The 18284-nt window shown below is 44.0% G+C and overlaps 2 protein-coding genes across 4 annotated transcripts in view; one reads left to right on the top strand and one right to left on the bottom strand.

The window, feature by feature from the left end:
* Window positions 1-12055, top strand: part of MTBP (MDM2 binding protein) — a 103837-nt gene extending 91782 nt beyond the window's left edge. Inside the window, exon 23 of one of the 3 annotated variants that reach the window (XR_014843438.1) lies at window positions 11758-12055. The gene's annotated coding sequence lies outside the window, so the exon portion shown is untranslated. Of the gene's footprint in view, window positions 1-2119; window positions 3833-9791; window positions 10185-11757 lie in introns of those variants that run through there. The other 2 variants (XR_014843439.1, XR_014843441.1) reach the window with 2 other exon arrangements.
* Window positions 1-18284, bottom strand: part of SNTB1 (syntrophin beta 1) — a 235816-nt gene that overhangs the window by 7137 nt on the left and 210395 nt on the right. The window contains exons 5-6 of the mRNA XM_021088981.2: window positions 17703-17842; window positions 1817-2013 (exon numbers count right to left, since the gene is read on the bottom strand). Coding sequence (XP_020944640.2) covers window positions 1817-2013; window positions 17703-17842 — 337 coding nt within the window. The remainder of the gene's footprint in view (window positions 1-1816; window positions 2014-17702; window positions 17843-18284) is intronic.

The raw sequence follows: 18284 nt of genomic DNA, 5'->3' as shown, positions 1-18284 counted from the left end.
TGGAATTGGTTATCTGAAGATATTCTTAATCTACACAGGAAAAATTGAAGACATTATCAAGTTAATTGAAGCGCTGATTAAAACATAAGCTTGTTTGCCCAACTCTCTGCGGGCATCTTTCCGTTTGAAACTGGGTTGCACCTTTGGTCATTTCCATAATTTCTTCACTCCCACCACCCAGCTAGCTCAGTCCACACAAACTCTTTGTTATTCTCCTCTGGCTGCTCTATCAACAGCCTCATTGTTTTCCTGATAAGTAGAGTTCAGCTTGTTGAGAAAAGGATTTTATGAAATTTGTGGAATGTAAACTAAGCCAAACCCCTTTGGTCATCTTCATTCTTTTCTAGAACACTCCTGAAGTTGTTGCAAGGAGTCTGGACTTCTCTGCTGTTTTGCACAGGACTTCATTAAATTTAGTTTTCAGGTGACTTGAGCCTTTTCTAACTCTCAGGTTCAAAACTCGTTTTTCTTGACATACAGAATAGGCATCAAAGAGAAGAGCTTCAGGGACACTCCAAAAGATGTTTTTAACAGTGTTGGAAAATATTGGGGAGTACTCATTAGTTCCAGGATTATTTTATTTTATTTGTCTTTTTAGGGCTTCACTCGCCGCATATAGAAGTTCCCAGGCCAAGGGTCGAATTGGAGCTGCAGCTGCCACCGACACCACAGGCACAGCAACACCAGATCCGAGCCGCATCTTCCACCGACACCACAGCTCATGGCAATGCCCGATCCTTAACCCACTGATCGAGGCCAAGGATCGAAATTTCATCCTCACGGATCCCTGTCAGGTTCGTTACTGCTGAGCCACAACAAGAACTCCAAGGATAATTTTAAAAAGATATTGTTTATCTCAAGATGCTGCAGCAGAAATTCTACAAAACATCTGGTTTTTCATGTATGTATGAGTAAAGGAAAGGTGAAGAAACCCTACTACGTACACACTGATGTGCATCCCATCTTTTATAACGCTCCTGGTATCGGAGGAAGCTGCAGCCTAGGGCAGTGCTACTCCCAGAGCAGTCCATGGACCAGCAACATCAGCACCACCTGGTACCTTACTGAACACAAATTCTCAGGCCCCACCCGGGCACTGCTGCATCAGACTCTCCCGGCATGAGCATCAGCAAACCTAGGCTTCTCGGGGTAGAACCAAAAAACATTGAGTTGTTGTCATTTTCAGTGCAACTAAAGTTTCGAAACACTGTATCTAAGATGTCTTGTGGGAAATCCTGTTCATCTAGAGCAGAGCTGTATCACGGGGCTTTCTATCGTGATGGAGATGTTCTAGATTTGCACTGTCCAACTCGGTAGGAATGACATCTGACTATCCAAGTTGCCCACTCTTCTTGAATGAAGATGGGATAAGGCTTTCCCAATCAAACACTTCATTTCCAATTTAGTAGGGCATTCGGTGTCTTAATTTAGAAGAATTTAAATTTACCTGAGGTTTTTTTTTTGTTTGTTTTTTTGGTTTGGTTTTTTTGTTTGTTTGTTTGGGTTTTTTTTGGTCTTTTTAGGGCTGAACCCGCAGCATACGGAAGTTCCCAGATTAGGGGTTGAATCAGAGCTACAGCTGCTGGTCTACACCACAGCTCACAGCAACTCGGGACCCTTAACCCACTGAGCAAGGCCAGGGATTGAACCTGCATCCTCATGGGTACTAGGAGGGTTTGTTACCAATGAGCCACCACGGGAACTCCTACCTCTGGGATTTTAACTGCCCCAAAAGGCCAGTAATGGAAACTGCTTTGAGGCCAGGGTGGAGTGGAGGGTACATTCTTCTCGCAAGCCCAAGGCCAGCAGCGCTTACCTGTGGTGATTTCAGTAGTGAGTTCGGCCGAGTTGTGGCACCCCTGTACTATGCTCCTTGTCCAGTGTGAGAGGTCCCTGCTGGTCTCAGCCCTGAAGAGATGTGTTTCAATCCCCTGCCTGGTACCAGTTCGAGTTGCAAAGGACAGATCCATACCAGCCTGGGGCGATCCTTTCCCTGGACCTGAATGGACCAGCCTGTTGAGAAAGAGAAAAATCACCAAAATGGAAACTAGATATTCACCTGAAACGTTACGGGATGAAAGCCTCAGCTTGTCAATTGGCTTTCATTTTTCTGATCTAGAACCAAAAGGTCCACTGTACCTTAATGTTCACCATGGTTTGCTGCCATCTCCTCACCCAGTTCCTCTCCAGGGATACAGTGAGACTAATACAGTGGCCAAGAGCTGTGCATCTAGTTAACTATGCAGAGGAGTTGAATATTAGGACTTCAGACAAATTCAACCATACTCACTGAGCAAGAAAGAAAGATACTTTAAGTAAACGACTGAGAGAACAATTTAAATAGTGTGTAAAATTCCCCCATCCTACCCCAACCCCCCATTCCATTCCTGGGCATATATATGCGTGAGACAAGAAAGAAAATCTATTGTTTCCTGGGTTAGACTTGTTCTTCTTGTGTTTCTTGTACTTTGGAGCATCTGGCTGCACAAATACACTTCTCAAGCACAGAGCCTCCAAATGCAAGCAAATAGCCATGGGACTCAGCTGAAGAAGCAGAACTCTGTGTACCTGTGTTAAAGCTTGAAAAATAACAGTAATGCTGGACTCTTAGAGAAATGGAAGAGAACTGCACTTTATGGGAAATTTAAAGGATTTCTGAGAGTGATTTTTCATTCTGACTTTAAAATATACATTCAACACAAAATGGTAAAGAGTTTCCAAAAGACCAGACTTAAAACACGAGGAAATCAAAGTCTCTGGGTCTCCTACTTCTTTAAACACAGGTTTCTCACATTCTCTCCTTCTCCTCCATATCCCAACCTCCTTTTGGGAGAGACTCTCATATCAATAATTTGCAGAAGAGCATGCATAGAATTTAGTAAATGTTACTTCTCCCCGGGATATTTGCATTTTCAGCCTTATCTTTTCGTCCAGAAAGAAACATGTTACCATTCGCTAGAGAATGTGCAGGGGTCACTTCACGTGAACAGGAGAATCCTTTTCTTAAGCAAAGGGCTTGTTACCTCTAGATTAAAAACCGTACAAAGGAAATCCCAAAGCTTATTTTCTCTTGCAAGCTTAAATATTGTAGACCAAAATTATCAGTGAAATAGTACTTAGCGTAGCCCATGGAAGGAATTTCTAGCAACGAGCTCGTATAACTCTGAGGAGCTTTCTTCTTACAAAGGTGAAATTCTGGGAGGAATGGTTTGCAATGCTGACTTGAAGAAAAAAGTTAACTGAAAGGGCTTTTGGTTGTACAATTCTTTGAAGACAGAGACGTTCCCAAGAGATAATAAATGTTGGCAAGAAAGTGAAGGAAAGGGAACCCTTGGACACGGAGGGCAGTTGGTGCAGCCGCAGTAGAACACAGTACGGAGGTTCCTCAGCACAACCATATGCTCCAGCAGCCCCACTTCTGAGGATATATCCGAAGGAAGCGAAATCAGTATCTGAAAGAGCTATCTGCACTCCCGTGTTCACTGCAGCATGATTCACAACAGCCAAGACAACAACCTAAGTGTCCATCAACGGATGAATGGATAAAGAACACGTACTGCGGATATACACAGTAGAATATTATTAGCCTTAAACAAGAAAAATCCTGGGGGATGGGGAAGGGAGTGGGAGTTTGGGGTTAGTAGATGCAAACTATTACATTTAGAATGAACGGGCAGTGCGCTCTGCTGTATAGCACAAGGACTTGTGTCCAGTCTTTCAGGATAGAACACAATGAGGGATGATATGAGAAAAAGAATGTACAGCAGAAATTGGCACAACATTGTAAATCAACTATACTTCAGGTAAAAAAAAAAAAAAAAAAAAAAAAAAAGGAAATCCTGCCATTTGCAACAACATGGATGAAACTGGAAGCATTATGTTTAATGAAATAAGCCAGACAGAGAAAGATACTGTATGATATCATTTATATGTAAAATCTTTTTAAAAAGTCAAATTAATGAAAGCAGAGTGTAAAATGACAGTTGCCAAGGCTGAGGGAAATGGGGAGACGTTGGTCAAAGGATACAGATTTTTAGTCTAAGATGAACAAGTTTTGAGGATCTAATGAACAGAATGGTGATATAGGTAATAATGCTGTATTATAGACTTTAAATTGGCTAAAAATTAAAATTTGCAAAAAAGTTTAATTACGAGGTGATTAATGTTTTAACTTGATTGTGGTAATTATTTCAAAATGTATCTGGACATGAAATCATACATATGTACTTTTTATTTATTATCATTATTATTATCATTATTATTATTATTATTATTGGCTTCTTAGGATGGCACCTGCGGCATATGGAAGTTCCCAGGCTAGGGGTCGAATCGAAGCTACAGCTGCTGGCCTATACTACAGCCACAGAAACACCAGATCCAAGCCACATCTGTGAGCTATACCATAGTTCACGGCAATGCCGGATCCTTAACCCACTGAGCGAGGCCAGGGATGGAACCCTTGTCCTCATGGATACTAGGAACTCCTACATATATACTTTTATTTGTCAGTTACACCCCAGTAAAAAGATAAGAAGTTCCCTAGTGGCTCAGCGGGTTAAGGATCTGGTACAGTCACTGCTGTGGCACTGAGGGTTAGATCCCTGGCCCAGGAACTTCTGCATGCCATGGGTGCGGGAAAACAAAACAAAACAAAACCAATAAAAGAGAAGTTCCATGAATCTCATTGAGAGTCTATGAAAGGAAATATCTCTGGACATGGGTTGGGTGCAAAGCCTATCAGTTAGATGAGTACTTTAACTGTCCAGAGCCATTCTGAGTCAATTTAATTAGGGAATGAGGCAGTGCTATGGCTTTAGACCTGTCCTGCTAAGCATTTTTATCAGTGAGTTGTATGAAGGACATGACATCCAGTCGGCAGATGATCCAAAACTGGTGAGAAGAAGAATCAGAGAATCAGGATGTAAGACTGTTAAGTACTGTAGTTGGAGACAAAAACAAACAACAGTGGAACCAGAATGGGGGGACATGGTGTAGAAGTACCAAAGGAAATTTAGCTGATGGTTGTCTCAATCAGGAGCTACTAACACCACCAGTGTGAGCTGAAACTGCATTAATGGAATGAAAGCAGGTAATGGTCCTGTATTTTCCTGTCCTGATCAAACCAGTCCTGAAACAGCATCCAGTCTCAGGCACCAAGCTTTAAGAGAGAACGTCTTAATCTTTTCGTACCGTGACTCCCTTTGGCAGTTGTGATGATGTGTATGGACACCTACTCTGAATAATGTGTGTAAATTCTTAAAGTACAGTTACAAAGAAAACAAATGATACTGAAATAGAGTTCCATACAAACATCATGATGACAGATGACAATGATCAAAACAGCAAGGTCCCCAAAATGACTTCATGAAGAACAGTTTGGAGAAGAGAAACTGCGTGTGAGGAATGGGAAGGAGGAGGGGGGCGAGCATACATGTCTGCAGCACCCGTGCAAGTGTGCAAGCACAGGCTGGCCAGTGACTCCCAGGGATGGGAGAGACAGGTCTGGCCTTGGGAGTCTATGGTTGGGTCAAAGCCATCCCTGGACCTTGGCCCATTTGTGGAGATCTGCACTTGGAGCAGATGATTTGCTTCTTGGGATCTAAGGTGAGCTAGGAGCACTTGAGGCAAGGCTGATTGCCTAAGCAGCCAGCAGGCGTTCTTTTTTTTTTTTTTTTTTTTTGCTTTTTAGGGCTGCACCTGCAGCATATGGTAGTTCCCAGGCTGGGTGTCTAATTGGAGCTGCAGGTGCAGGCCAACACTATAGCTACAGCAATGCAGGATCCAAGCTGTGTCTGTGACCTGCACCACAGCTCATGGCAACGCTGGATCCTTAACCCACTGAGCAAGACCAGGGATCGAACCCGAAACCTCATAGATACTAGTCAGGTTCATTACTGCTGAGCCACAGTGGGAACTCCCAGCAGGAGTTCTTGGGCACCAGCTCTGTATGTAAGGTTTGTTGTTCATGTGTCAAAGTTGACAGCTCCTGAGTAGGAAGAGGTTGGGGAAAACAAACTTGCTGTTGACAGTACAACAATCTGCTGGAGTTCAAGACCAAGCATAGTATGGATCTCCTCGAGGTAAATGGCCCTTCTCTGGACTCCCACACATCATTATCAGTCCATTTAACCTATGGCTTTAAGACCACCACCCCATGTCCTTCAGGGTAGGAGCCTTGTCCCATCTCATGGATTCCATGATGTCTAGTGTCCTATCTGACACATGGTAGCTGTTCAATACATGTTGGCTGAGTACTTGCCTGAATGCAAGTTTTCAAAACGCTTCTAAAACGAGCTCAGTTTTGCCAAAAAGAACACACACACACACACACACACACCACTGACCTATTTTGAAATCCTTTCAAAGTTGGGATCAGCGAAAAGCTCCTAATGGGCTCTTCATTTGCAGACTGTATTTGGGAACATATTACTGTAGCCAGATTCTGGACACTAAGTACCAAGTAAATGTCAGCTGGACATTAAGATTTTAAAAGTCATTATGTGGACATTTGGACGTTTGAAAAGGTAGGGCTAAGGATAGAATGTCTGCCTGAGTTTTTCCCCATTCTGTCAGGAACAGCCTTTTTACATTCCTCCCAAGATTCTTCCCAAAGTTCTCTCCTGATCTGCAGTCTCGGGGGGGACTCTGAAATAGCTATTATTTATCTTTCAATTACTGTACATTTTTAGCTATTTGTGTAGCCTTAAAAATATGACCATCTGTCTCTCCTCTGCGGTGAGGACTAAACTACAGCTACCAAGAAAATGCTCTCTCCCTAGAGAAGACCACTTTCTTATCCAGCTAGGAAAAAAAAAAAATAAGTAAATCCTGGCCCTCTGGGACAGGCTTTCAAGCTGCAGTTCACACCTCATTTCTAACTTTTATCTGAAACTGCTTGAGAAGCCCGAGGACATGTTTTGTTTCCTGGTTGCAAAATTCAGATACCCATTCTCATGATTGGAAGCAAAGCCACACACTCCAGCAAGATTTTATACTCCCTATTACCCAGGAGTGCAGAAAAGTGAACAGATGAATGGGACTATACGAGGGAGTGGGCAAGAGAATGAAGCCACAGAGACGAGGGGACAGAGCAGAGCACCAGAGGCACCAGTCTGGCTATCTGCCAATTGTGTGACCTTGACAAGCTTCTAAAACTCTCCATGCCTCGGGTTCCTCAAATGCAAGGATGAAGTAGGTCAGGATGAAATGAGTTCTAAGAGTACTGTCTGGAACAGCACCTGGCACAGAATACATAGTCACAGTCATTATCATAATCAATTTGATCTGGGCAGGGCTTTTTGTTTGTTTGTTTTTTGCATTTTAGGGCTGCAGCTGCGGCATATATATGGAAGTTCCCAGGCTAGGGGTCGAATCAGCTACAGCTGTCTCAGCAAGGTGGGATCCGAGCCATGTCTGCGACCTACACCACAGCTCACAGCAATACTGGATCCTTAACCCACTGAGCAGGGCCAGGGATTGAACCTGGGTCCTCATGGATACTAGTCAGGTTTATTTCTACTGAGCCACAAGGGCAGGCCTTTTAAATTTGAGGATCCCCTGCTGTAAGCTGAGCACCAGAATGATTATAGGCACAGGGCAGGCACTCAGTCAATATTTGTTAAATGAAAGACTAAATGAATAGCTAGAATACAAAGAGAACTCTTCTCTAAGAAGTTTGTGATTAATTACTGCCATGAGATATTATGATTTCTCACCCACCCTCAGTCCCTCAACCACACCAAACAATAGGAATGGCTAAATCCAAAGAATTGGGGTTTATAGCCACTAAATGCAAATTTCCACATTAATTCAGTCCTGAAGAAAAGTGATCTTAGAAGGTAACTGGGAAGCTAACTGGGATCAGATGATCATGAAATCATCTTCTGTGAACTGGGATCATGTTCTGTGATTTTAGCCCAACATCCACTTCTTATTTCTTCTTTCAGATTCATCTTTAGCAACTGGTATTTTTGGTAGTGGCTTAGGTAGTAGGCTGCTTAGGGAGTTGGAGTGATTTTTTTTTTTTTTTTTTTGGTCTAGGAGTAGAAGGTAACCATCTTATCAAAAAAGTGAGAGTTATAAAGATTTTACATTCATGGCCAGCACAGAGCCAGTGTACAAGTAAAAACTTGTATATGAATGGGTCCCTAACCCATTGCAATGGTGAACTGTTTTAAATTATTCCTTTTTTTTTTGTCTTTTTTGGCTGCAAGTGCAGCATAAGCAAGTTCCCAGGCTAGCAGTCGAATTATAGCTTCAGCTGCCAGCCACAGCCATAGCCACAGCCACACCAAATCTGATCTGTACCTGCGACCTACACCACAGCTCATGGCAACACCGGATCCTCAAGCCGCCAAGTGAGGCCAGGGATCAAACCCCCATCCTCATGGATACTAGTCGGGTTCATATGCAACTAGAATTTCAAATGCCGAAAGTGGTGGCTACCATGAGGCTTAGAGGGGCTGTGTGATAAACCCACTTCCAAGTCAAGTCCTTTGCCCTAGATGTGGGGGAACGTGGCAGTAAAAACAACTCATTTCTGAGGGAGGCCAGGCTACATGTTTCTCTCCCAGTAACTGCAGTACATGGTGAGGCTGCATACTGTTTCTTGATCTTCCTTTCTGCCCACTTTGCCTAACTGGCTTGTGAAGAACAAGAACAAAAAGCTCCCATCTCACAAGGGATGATTATATACTAATTTAATTCTGGGACGGTGTTAGAGAAAGTCACGTAAAATGTTCCATAGAACACATTATTATTAATAGCCTTAATTAAAACAAAAACAGTTGCAGCACACAGATTCAGCCAAATTGGTAAAATTACAAATTAGGTAATTGAGTTGCTAAGCAATATTACATCCTGATTTTACTTAATTGCTGTAATTACTATCTCCCTACATATGTCACAATGCAAGTGGCAAAAAATAAAGAATGATAGCTAGAGAAAGAGAGAGGAGGAGGGAGGGAGGGAGGGAGGAAGGGAGGGAGGGAGGAAGGAAGGAAGGAAGGAAGGAAGGAAGGAAAAAGCAACTGGCTAGATTAACAGTCAAGAATAGCAGAACACTTGTCTCACTTCTATCTTCTAAACTTCTTTCATCTGAATATGGTGGTAAAAGAGTTAGGCGAGGTTCCGCCTTTTAGAAAGTTCATATTATTGAGGGGATACTGAGTGTAAGCAAAGACCGACTTAACATAGAATGAGCAGCTAAACAGATTGAAGCCCAGTTTTGAGTAGTTAATGGTATTATTATCCAGGTGAATTTCCAGACACATGATCATCCTCCATAGTCCACATGGCCTCAAGACCTTTCACAGCCAGCTAGCTGCCAACAGTCGTACGGAGGAAAGTAGATGCCCACTGTGTGATCGCATTGATACATTCTCTCATTTAGCCTCCACTGTGACTCTGATGGTGTATTATGAGCTCCATTTTACAAACAAGGAATCCATGGTTCTAGGTGGTAAAGTTGCTGCCCAGCACCACCAGAATTTGAACCCAGGTCCATACTCTTTCCATCATACCAGGGAAGGAGGCCAAACTCCAGCTGGTCAACTCTAGGTAGGAAGGAAATGAAGGTGAGTATAATGAAGACTTCAGGTCATCCGTGAGTTTAGCTCATCCATATACTTTCCTTCTCCAGGGAGAAACAAGACTTATCATCTGATGGATATGGTCACATCATGAGCAGCCAATGTCTTGGTACATTTTTCCTTTTAAGTTAATAATTTTATTATTTAGCAGTCTTAGAACTCTACTTTTTATTTATTTATTTATTTGTTTGGTCTCTTTAGGGCCACACCTGAAACATAAAGTTCCCAGGCTAGGGGTCTAACCAGAGCTGTAGCTGCCGGCCTGCACCACAGCCACAGCAATGCTGGATCCTTAACCCATTGAGTGAAGCCAAGGATCAAAGCCTCATCCTCGTGGATCCTAGTTGGGTTTGTACTGCTAAGCCACAGTGGAAACTCCAGAACTTTAATGTTTAGATACATTCTTTGAATTGTCTGGTCATCTGTTACATATTCTTCTATCCCATCTATGCTTTAATTAGTTCAACATATATCACACTGTGTACAGAATACCTATTATGCAAAGATTTTTAAGCACTTCTCCATGTGTGGTCATGACAGTTTAAATCAGCCCGAGCTTACTGAGAAAATAAAACAATGAGTCCATGAGCTGAACAATTAGCACTGACAAGATGTGGTTTTTATCTCTCACATTTTGCTTTTTTTTTTAAGTTCCCCTACCATCAGGCCCTAGTACAATGTTGCCCTAATAGGAGCCTGTAAAAATTTTTAAAAAATTGAACTGAACATTCCCACTCCAAGGAGGAAACCATCAATTAAGCTTTCAGCCTGTGATGTTGTTACAAGTTGCATTCAGAACTAGCTCTGCAGTGTGAGGTAAGGGGTTCCAGGTGCCCTATGTCCATCTCACACTTCCTTTTCCCTACAACAAACCAGTAACTCTTAATTAGCTTCACCCTTAATCTCAGTGACTTTAAGATATTAGAGATCCTTGATAAATGCAATATTATATGTAAGATCAAGTAGGTCCAATTACTTCTCAGTTCATACATTAATTTCAATTATTTTCTCCAATATCAACAATTGCTAGCATTTATCAACCACTTATATCACTCGTTTATATCTCAGGCATAGGCTAAACTTTTACAATTGGTCTTATCAGTAACAATATGAAACAAAAGATATTATTGCCCCTTTCATGTTGATGAGGAGATTTGGATACAGAGAGATTGCTATTTGGCCCCAAATCACATTGCACGTAGGTCTCAGCATTTGACTCCTGGTTTGTCTGATTCCAAAGTCCACGAATCTCCTCATTCAGCTAATTTCCCACTCGCCACTTCTGAAGAGCTGCTGGACCAGCAGGAGGGAGGGCAGGAGGCTGGCAGTTAAAGTGCACTGCACACTAGGAGTGTGGGAGCAGAGGGGACAATGGATGTGTGGGCAAAGCCCACACTGCCGTTTGACAGAGTGCAGATTCTTGGGCATGTCAGTCCTTCTGCACTCCCCTAGGGAATGTCCCTGGAAGGGGCCCACATCCTCTAAGAGGGTGGGGGCCTCCTGGGCTAGTGTCATGACCATAGGCTCATTATAATTTAATGTTTGACAAATGCAATTGGCTAGACTTTCCCAGTGGAAAGCATTCTGAAAATGTCTGAGGCTGGCCAAAGGCAGCAGCTACTTTTAGCACTTAGAAACAGGTTAGATCCTTAGGCACCAAAGACTCCCCACCACGTTTAGTAAAAATGCTGTGTCTCTGGCTCCCAAGTGATATCAAAGGCGAGAAGTGCATATTCATTGGGTCCTCTTTTTTTCAGCTACTCCAGATGGGCTCAGAGCAGCATTATTTCTCTTTACAAGCTCTGTGCTTCTAAACCTTTCACCAACCACAGGGACTGGGTGGGCAGAGTTTCTGGGTTAAACCTCTTCGAGAATTCCAGAAATATTGCAACTTTAATTCCTTGTTCTCTGAGGATCTATCTCACTTGCCAATTATGATGATAGTGACAAAAAACAAAAACAAAACTTACTTTGTATTATGAGCAAGAATACCTTTCTTTTCTCTTTTCTTTCTTTTTAATGTTCTGCAACATCAAATAAGCTTTGGCTAAGCAAAAAATGTTTTCCCAGGAATTCATAAAAAGCTGAGGGATGAGAACAGCTAAAATTACAACATGTTTGCAAACTTCCTGAGCACAGTGCTATGAAGTGTGTCATCCATCCACAGAGGCACCACTGAAGGTTTCCAGTGGGAGAAGTGACTGGCCGTAAACTTCTCTGCACAGCAGTTAATACCAAGAACATGTTGTGAGCATTTTTGGTGCCACTGCTATGAAACACAATCATATGTCATCTTCCAGGCACATCTTCACATAAATTAGTTGTGCCTATGCCTTTAAGGGGGAAAAAAAAAAAAGAACTAAACACATCAACAAATCAACTGTGAACTGCCTGAGCTGACTTATCGTGATTTTAGAAGAAAACGGTTTCTGGAGTTCCCCTTGTGACTCAGAGGAAACAAACCCAACTAATATCCATGAGGATTCAAGTTCGATCGCTGGCATCGATCAGTGGATTAAGGATCCAGTGTTGCCATGAGCTGTGGTGTACGATGCAGACGTGGCTTATATCTGGCATTGCTATGGCTGTGGCATAGGTTGGCAGCTGTAGTTGTGATTTGACCCCAGCCTGGGAACTATGTGCTGCAGATGCAGCCCTAAAAAGCAAAAAAATAAAAAGAAACCTGTTTCCTACTGGCTACAGTCCCAGCCAGTTCTTCATGTTCAAGGGAAAAGACCATCCCTGACCTTCTAAACAATGCTTGCAGCACTGCTAAGGCAAAGGGAAGGGGACTGGCAGCTGCCCAGTCCTGCTGTGTGCCAGGCATCAAGCTAAATACGTCTGTACTTAGGTCATCACTTTGCAGTGACATTCTGTAAACTGGAGGATCCATGCCTTGGGACACTAGGCAGTCATTCAAAGGAAGCTGAGGTTGAGGGCAAAGTACCAATGGAAAATGCCTGTAAGATGATGAAAAAGCAAGGCAGCCACACTGCATGTTCCAGGAGCTGCTGCTGATGCTGTGAACACCTGGATCCAGTACAGCCTTTGAGCTAATTCATCAGCAGTCATCACAACTTGAGGCAAACAGTGCTTCCGAAGAGCCACAGAGGAGAAAGAACCCAGTCCTTGCTAAGGCATTTCCTTCCTACCGTGAACCCTGGGAGTATGCAAAGCAGCAGAGCCCAGTCTTCTGAACCAGTGGTTCTCAACTGCATGTATCAGAAACCCCTGGAAGGCCTGTTCACTCACAGGTGGGCTGGGCCATAGCTGGTGAGTGTCTGGCTCATTGGTCTGAAGTGGGATGGGAAATCTGCTTGTGCACTGAGTTCCCAGGTGCCACTCACTTTGAGAACTGCACTTTGAGAACCCCTGGTCTCAGTCCTGGGTAGTTACTCCAGGTTGCTGAGAACATCCCCAGCTCTGTCTGAACTCTGTTGTGTGAGCTGAGTGGCCACCTGTGCATGATTAAGCTGCCAGACGAGTGAAGGAAAGGTTTGTATGATCCACTCAGCAAATGCAAAGAGCCACTAAAAGTCCAGGAAATAAGAAAATCCCCTAGGAGTTCCTGTGGTGGCTCAGGGGGTTAAGGACCTGACATTGTCTCTGTGAGGATGAGGATCTCTGGCCTCGTTCAGTGGGTAGAGGATCTGATGATACCACAAGCTGCAGCACAGGTCGCAGATGTGGCTCAGATCTGGCATTGCCCTGGCTGTGGCGTAGGCTGGCAGCTGCAGTCCCCCTGGCCCAGGAACTTCCATATGCCGCAGATGCGGCCATAAAAAGAAAAAAAAGAAAAGGAAAGAAAGAAAAAAGAAATATGCTCCCGGAGGCCACAGAGAAGGTGTGTGAGGAAGGTGAACTCAGAATCAGAGTCTCAGGTGCATTTCTTAGCAGCTGTGTGACTGGGGGTAAGTTACTTATCCTCTTGGTTCCTCAGATTACTTCTCTGTAAATAAAAATAAAACCTAAACCTCGTAGGCGTGCGAGGGTTAAATGCGGTACCCTGAGGACTCCAGTCTGCTTGATGCTTGTTAAAAACATAGACCCCCTGACTCCTAAGCCTGGACTGCTGAACTAGAATCTCCAGGGCAGGATCCGCAGGACAGGAATCTTTAATAAACAGCCAGGTGATTCTTAAATTGGGCAAGTTTTGCAAACTCAGATAAAATGCATGTAAAGCACTTGGCCTTGATCTATGCTCCCTCCACAAAGGTCAGCCACTGATTTATTACCAGCTAGGTCTGGCTATTTGCAAATGGTACTAGCACGACCTTCCCAATAATATTACCCAGGATGATTAATTAGCAGACACCCTATCCTATAATAAACTTTCAGGAGATGTGGCTCTGTATCCATAGATAACAATTAAGTGAACTTTACATGTAAGACTGGTGTACGGTACTGCTTATAAATTATACCTCAATTAAAAGGTTTTCAAAAGAAATTTTAAAAAGACATGAGTCCCCTTTAGAGAAATGCACTCAAAGACAAATAATGCTAGTAGACAGGCTATGTGCCTGAATGCTCCTATGTAAAAGGCCCAACACCACAAATGACTGCATGGAACACACGGGACGTAAATGAAAGAGTCACTTGATGGACTTCAATACGTAGCTGGGGAAGCAGCCAACAGAAATACTTGGGTAACTTTTTTTTTAGGGCCACACCCGCGGCACATGGAAGTTCCCAGGCTTGGGGTCCAGTCAGAACTGTAGCTGCCGGCCTATGCCAGAGCCACAGCAACACGTGATTCGAGCCACACCTGCGACCTACACCACAGCTCACAGCAACACCGATCCTTAACCCACTGAGCAAGGCCAGAGATTGAATCCATGTGCTCATGGATGTGACTCGAGTTCTCTAATCACTGAGCCATGATGGGAAATCCAGTACTGGGGTAACTTCTGCAGTGGAAGGATCCAGTTGCTCTTTGACTTCTTCCACTCCTGAGAGTGGTTTTTCTCCAACAGCCTCAACTGAGCCTCCCACCTCAGAGAACTAGCTTTATCTGCGAGGACAGATGGTTTCAGTCCTCAGCTGGGGTGAGCTCTGCTCCCCAGCCTGGAGCTACAAAGGGGGTACATCTCCCCAGCATGGTGATCCAGGGAAAGGGAGGGGCGTCTTCCTAGCTGTTTGCTTTCCAAAAGTCTTCTAGACCCATCCACAGGGTCACGGAGGAAAGTTGATCGTGACCAATGTGTGGCTGATGAACAAGCCCAAAGGTCCGTTAAAAACCCATCTCCTGGAGTTCGCACTGTGGTGCAATGGGATCAACAGCCTCTTGGCAGTGCTGGGACACGGGTTCGATCCCTAGCCCAGCACAGTGGGTTAAGGATCCGGCATTGCCACAGGTGCAGCTTAGGTCATGACTGCAGCTTGGATCTGATCCCTAGCCCAGGAACTCCATAAGTGCGGGGTGGCCAAAAAAAGGAAAAAAATCTCCCCAAAGTGCCTTTCCCTTTGGGCTTTACAGAGGGTAGCATCTAAGTGCATTAACAGATGAGGACTCGGAAAGAGGGATGTGGAGTGATAAGCTTGAGGTTAGGCACTGAGGAAGCAAAACTAGGATGGAAACTCCAGCTCCTCCATTGCCAGACTCTGGCTCAAGGGCAGACAGCCCTCTACCGCTCAAGCAGGTGCAGTAAAGAAGAAACAGCCAGTGCTGCCTTAACATCTTAACTCCGCCTCACAGGCTTCCAGCTGAAGGGCGGGTGGTGATTATTGGCCTAATTTTATCATTGTTCATAGTACTAATATACACATATCATAAATTTTTACTTTGCAGTTCAGGGGTCAGTAATTTGAGAGAGGGGTAGCAGGATGGGAGGTCAAGTACCCTGCTACATCTCCCTTATGTTTAGAGGGTACAGTGATTTTGTAAATGCTGCATCTTCTGTTCTAAATGAATGCAGTTTGCACTAAAGAGGGTCTCTATTTCCCTGTTTCCATATTGGATGCAAGCTTATGGTTTTAGGCTATTCGTGTGTTTTGCTCACAACCCAGCCCTGACATCCCCGTGGCCCCAGAGACTGTGACAGGTGCTTTTGGTGCCCCGCCCAAACCTACTCAGATACCATTTACTGTGGCTGTGCCCCATGCCTCCTTCTGGGGGCTTTGCTTTTTTGTGGGTTCACATCCATTCCTTTTTTCAGTGAGTGCCCTGGGCCACTGGGGCCCTGCTTGCGCAGACAGCCTGAAGAGCCTGTAGGATGACGACATCCTGCCAGGCAGCCTAAGCTTTTGATGGACTGCTGGGGGAGGGTGCAAGTCCAGTCACCTGCTCGAGCTGGAGCATAAGGGAGTCAGGTATGCTGCAGGGAAGTGCTGTCCAACAGGACTTTCTATAATGATGGAAATATTCTACATCTGTGTTGTCTGAAGTTGCTGAAGCTACGGGGTCCTTGAAATGTGGCTAGTGTGATGGAGAAACTAAACATTTAAAATCCTGAATGAATAAATGTATACATACAAGAATGAGAAAGCAATCTTTATTAGACTGCTCAGAAACTGTGAGGGGAAAGCTACGTATTAGGGGAAGTTTTATTACCAAAGTTGCCTGAGATTTACACCTTGAAACTACCTTCTTTGAGCTTTTGTTCCTGAAAACCATTCCAGGAGGCATGAGTCCAATTTATCTTCTTAGTAACTGGGAGACAGTGATTGTGGTCTAATCTTTCTTTGGTTTCAATTACAGGAATGTCTCAGAATCTGGACATCGGTGCCATGGATGAGGATGTGGGTATTAACTGCAGAAAGTGATGGGAATTGTGCTGAATTTGAATGAACCCCAAGACATAGCCTGAATCTTTGTAGGCTTGGATGCTGCTTATTAAGGTTTTCTTGTAAACATCAATAGTCTTTTAATAGGACCTGCCAAAATTTTTGAGTTTTAGGAGATTCAAAAATTAAATAACTATTTTATTTCACTTTATTTACTTTATTAGTATCTAGGTGATCTAGGCCTGGTTCCTAGGGCCTGAAGGCTTCCTCTGCTCACCTCTGGGGCCAGTAATGGCCATCAGGTTACCCTTGCTGTTCTCCATAACCAACCACCTGGAAGAATGAATGATTTTAGGAAGTTTCGGCTCTATTTACTAGTGCCATTTTGATTTTGTGATATCTTTGCTCTCCTGCATGGTCTCAATCTCTTTCCTGCACCGGAGCCTTCCCATTTGGCACCTCAGTCCCTTCAGAATGGAGAACCCATCTCATTTCTGATTATCTCTTGCTCAGAACAGGTACCCCAAACCTCAGTTCACTATGCTCTGTCCATTGGACCAAACTCCTTCCAGAGTCTGCCCCACATCGTTTGATAATTCACTCATCAGACACATAAGGGTCTGAGATCACCAGGCACTGCGCCAGGGAGGCCACAAATATTACATTAGCACACATAGCTTCTAGGCAGGAAACAGAGGTAATAGGAATAATGAAAACTACACCCGTGATCATAAGGCACATACAGAAAGAGCTGGCAGCAGAAGCCAGGTCTGAAGTCAAGACTCTGGTGTGATGTGCTTTCATGCTCAGGATATAACCCTTTAAAGAAGGGGGTAAGCCTATGATGCAGTAGGGTAACGTGACACGAGCAATAACTATGCGTTGAAGGTCCTAAGAAACAGACAGACCCTGGCAGCTCTACTTCCACAGGAAGCATCACACAACTGCAGAAGAACTTGGTACAGGGTCTCCTGCTCAGTGAACTTTTCACAGTACAATGGGACATTTCCCTATGACATTTTCTGTGCCACCAAGAGAAGACGCTTGCTTGAATCTACGGGAACTTCGAGATGGTAAACACACGTGTATAGTTATCTCAAACAGAATGGGGTGAAGACCCAGGAAGGTGACTACATAGGGACCATGTCACAGATGTCACTGTTCCATCCTGATGGAGAAGCAGTTTGCTCTCTGGCTCTGTGTTGCCCCATCTCTGGTTGTAAATGATAGTTAATCCACATGGATAAAACATGTGTGACTATATTCTGGAGGAACTCTCAGCTCCTATTGCAACAGGACGCAGAAATATTACGTGTTGAAATAATTGTAATTGATTAGAATAATTGCAAATGGCAACCACATCATACCCAAACATAAGACTATGGCTACCTGGTGGCAAGAAGAGGGTACGTGTGGACTGGGCTGGACCAGGCTTCCTTCCTCCGTGGCATGCTGTCATAAATTAGAAGGTCCTTCTCAGTCAGTACAACCAGGGCAGGCTTCCACTGTTTCTCACCATCCCCAGGCACCTGAAATAGACCATCAGACAACAATCTGAGAAAAGAGTAACCGGGAAGGAGAAGCTGGCACCCCCCCCCCCCAAATCAGAAGACCCAACAATGCAAGTGATCTTTGCTTCAAGTTGTAAAATCAAAATGAGAAGAAACCGTTCCTGGTTGCATGATTCTTGATCCTTGAAAATAAATTTTCTCATGGGCCCTGGTACATATAGTCAGTGCAGCCAAGAAGTAGCCCAGCAGCCAAACACCCGTCACCAAATCCTACTTGCCAGTCAACACTGAAATCTCTATTTCAGAGTGAGACGCAGATGCAAAGGGGAATATGAACTCCCAGCTGGATCTCTAGTTGAGTGTCTTGTTTTTATTATGAAATGGAAAGGTCTGAAAGCTTGTTTTTTTTTTTCCTTTTTACTGCTGCACCTGTGGCATATGGAAGTTCCTGGGCGAGGGG

The sequence above is a fragment of the Sus scrofa genome, chromosome 4 (genome assembly GCF_054392235.1).
Source record: "Sus scrofa isolate SSC_HxYL_T2T_F1_AM1 chromosome 4, Sscrofa_HxYL_maternal_Yorkshire_Landrace_v2.0, whole genome shotgun sequence".
NCBI classification, from domain to species: Eukaryota; Metazoa; Chordata; class Mammalia; order Artiodactyla; family Suidae; genus Sus; species Sus scrofa.
Note: the sequence above shows the minus strand (reverse complement) of the source record. Positions and strands in the feature narration are given on the sequence as shown.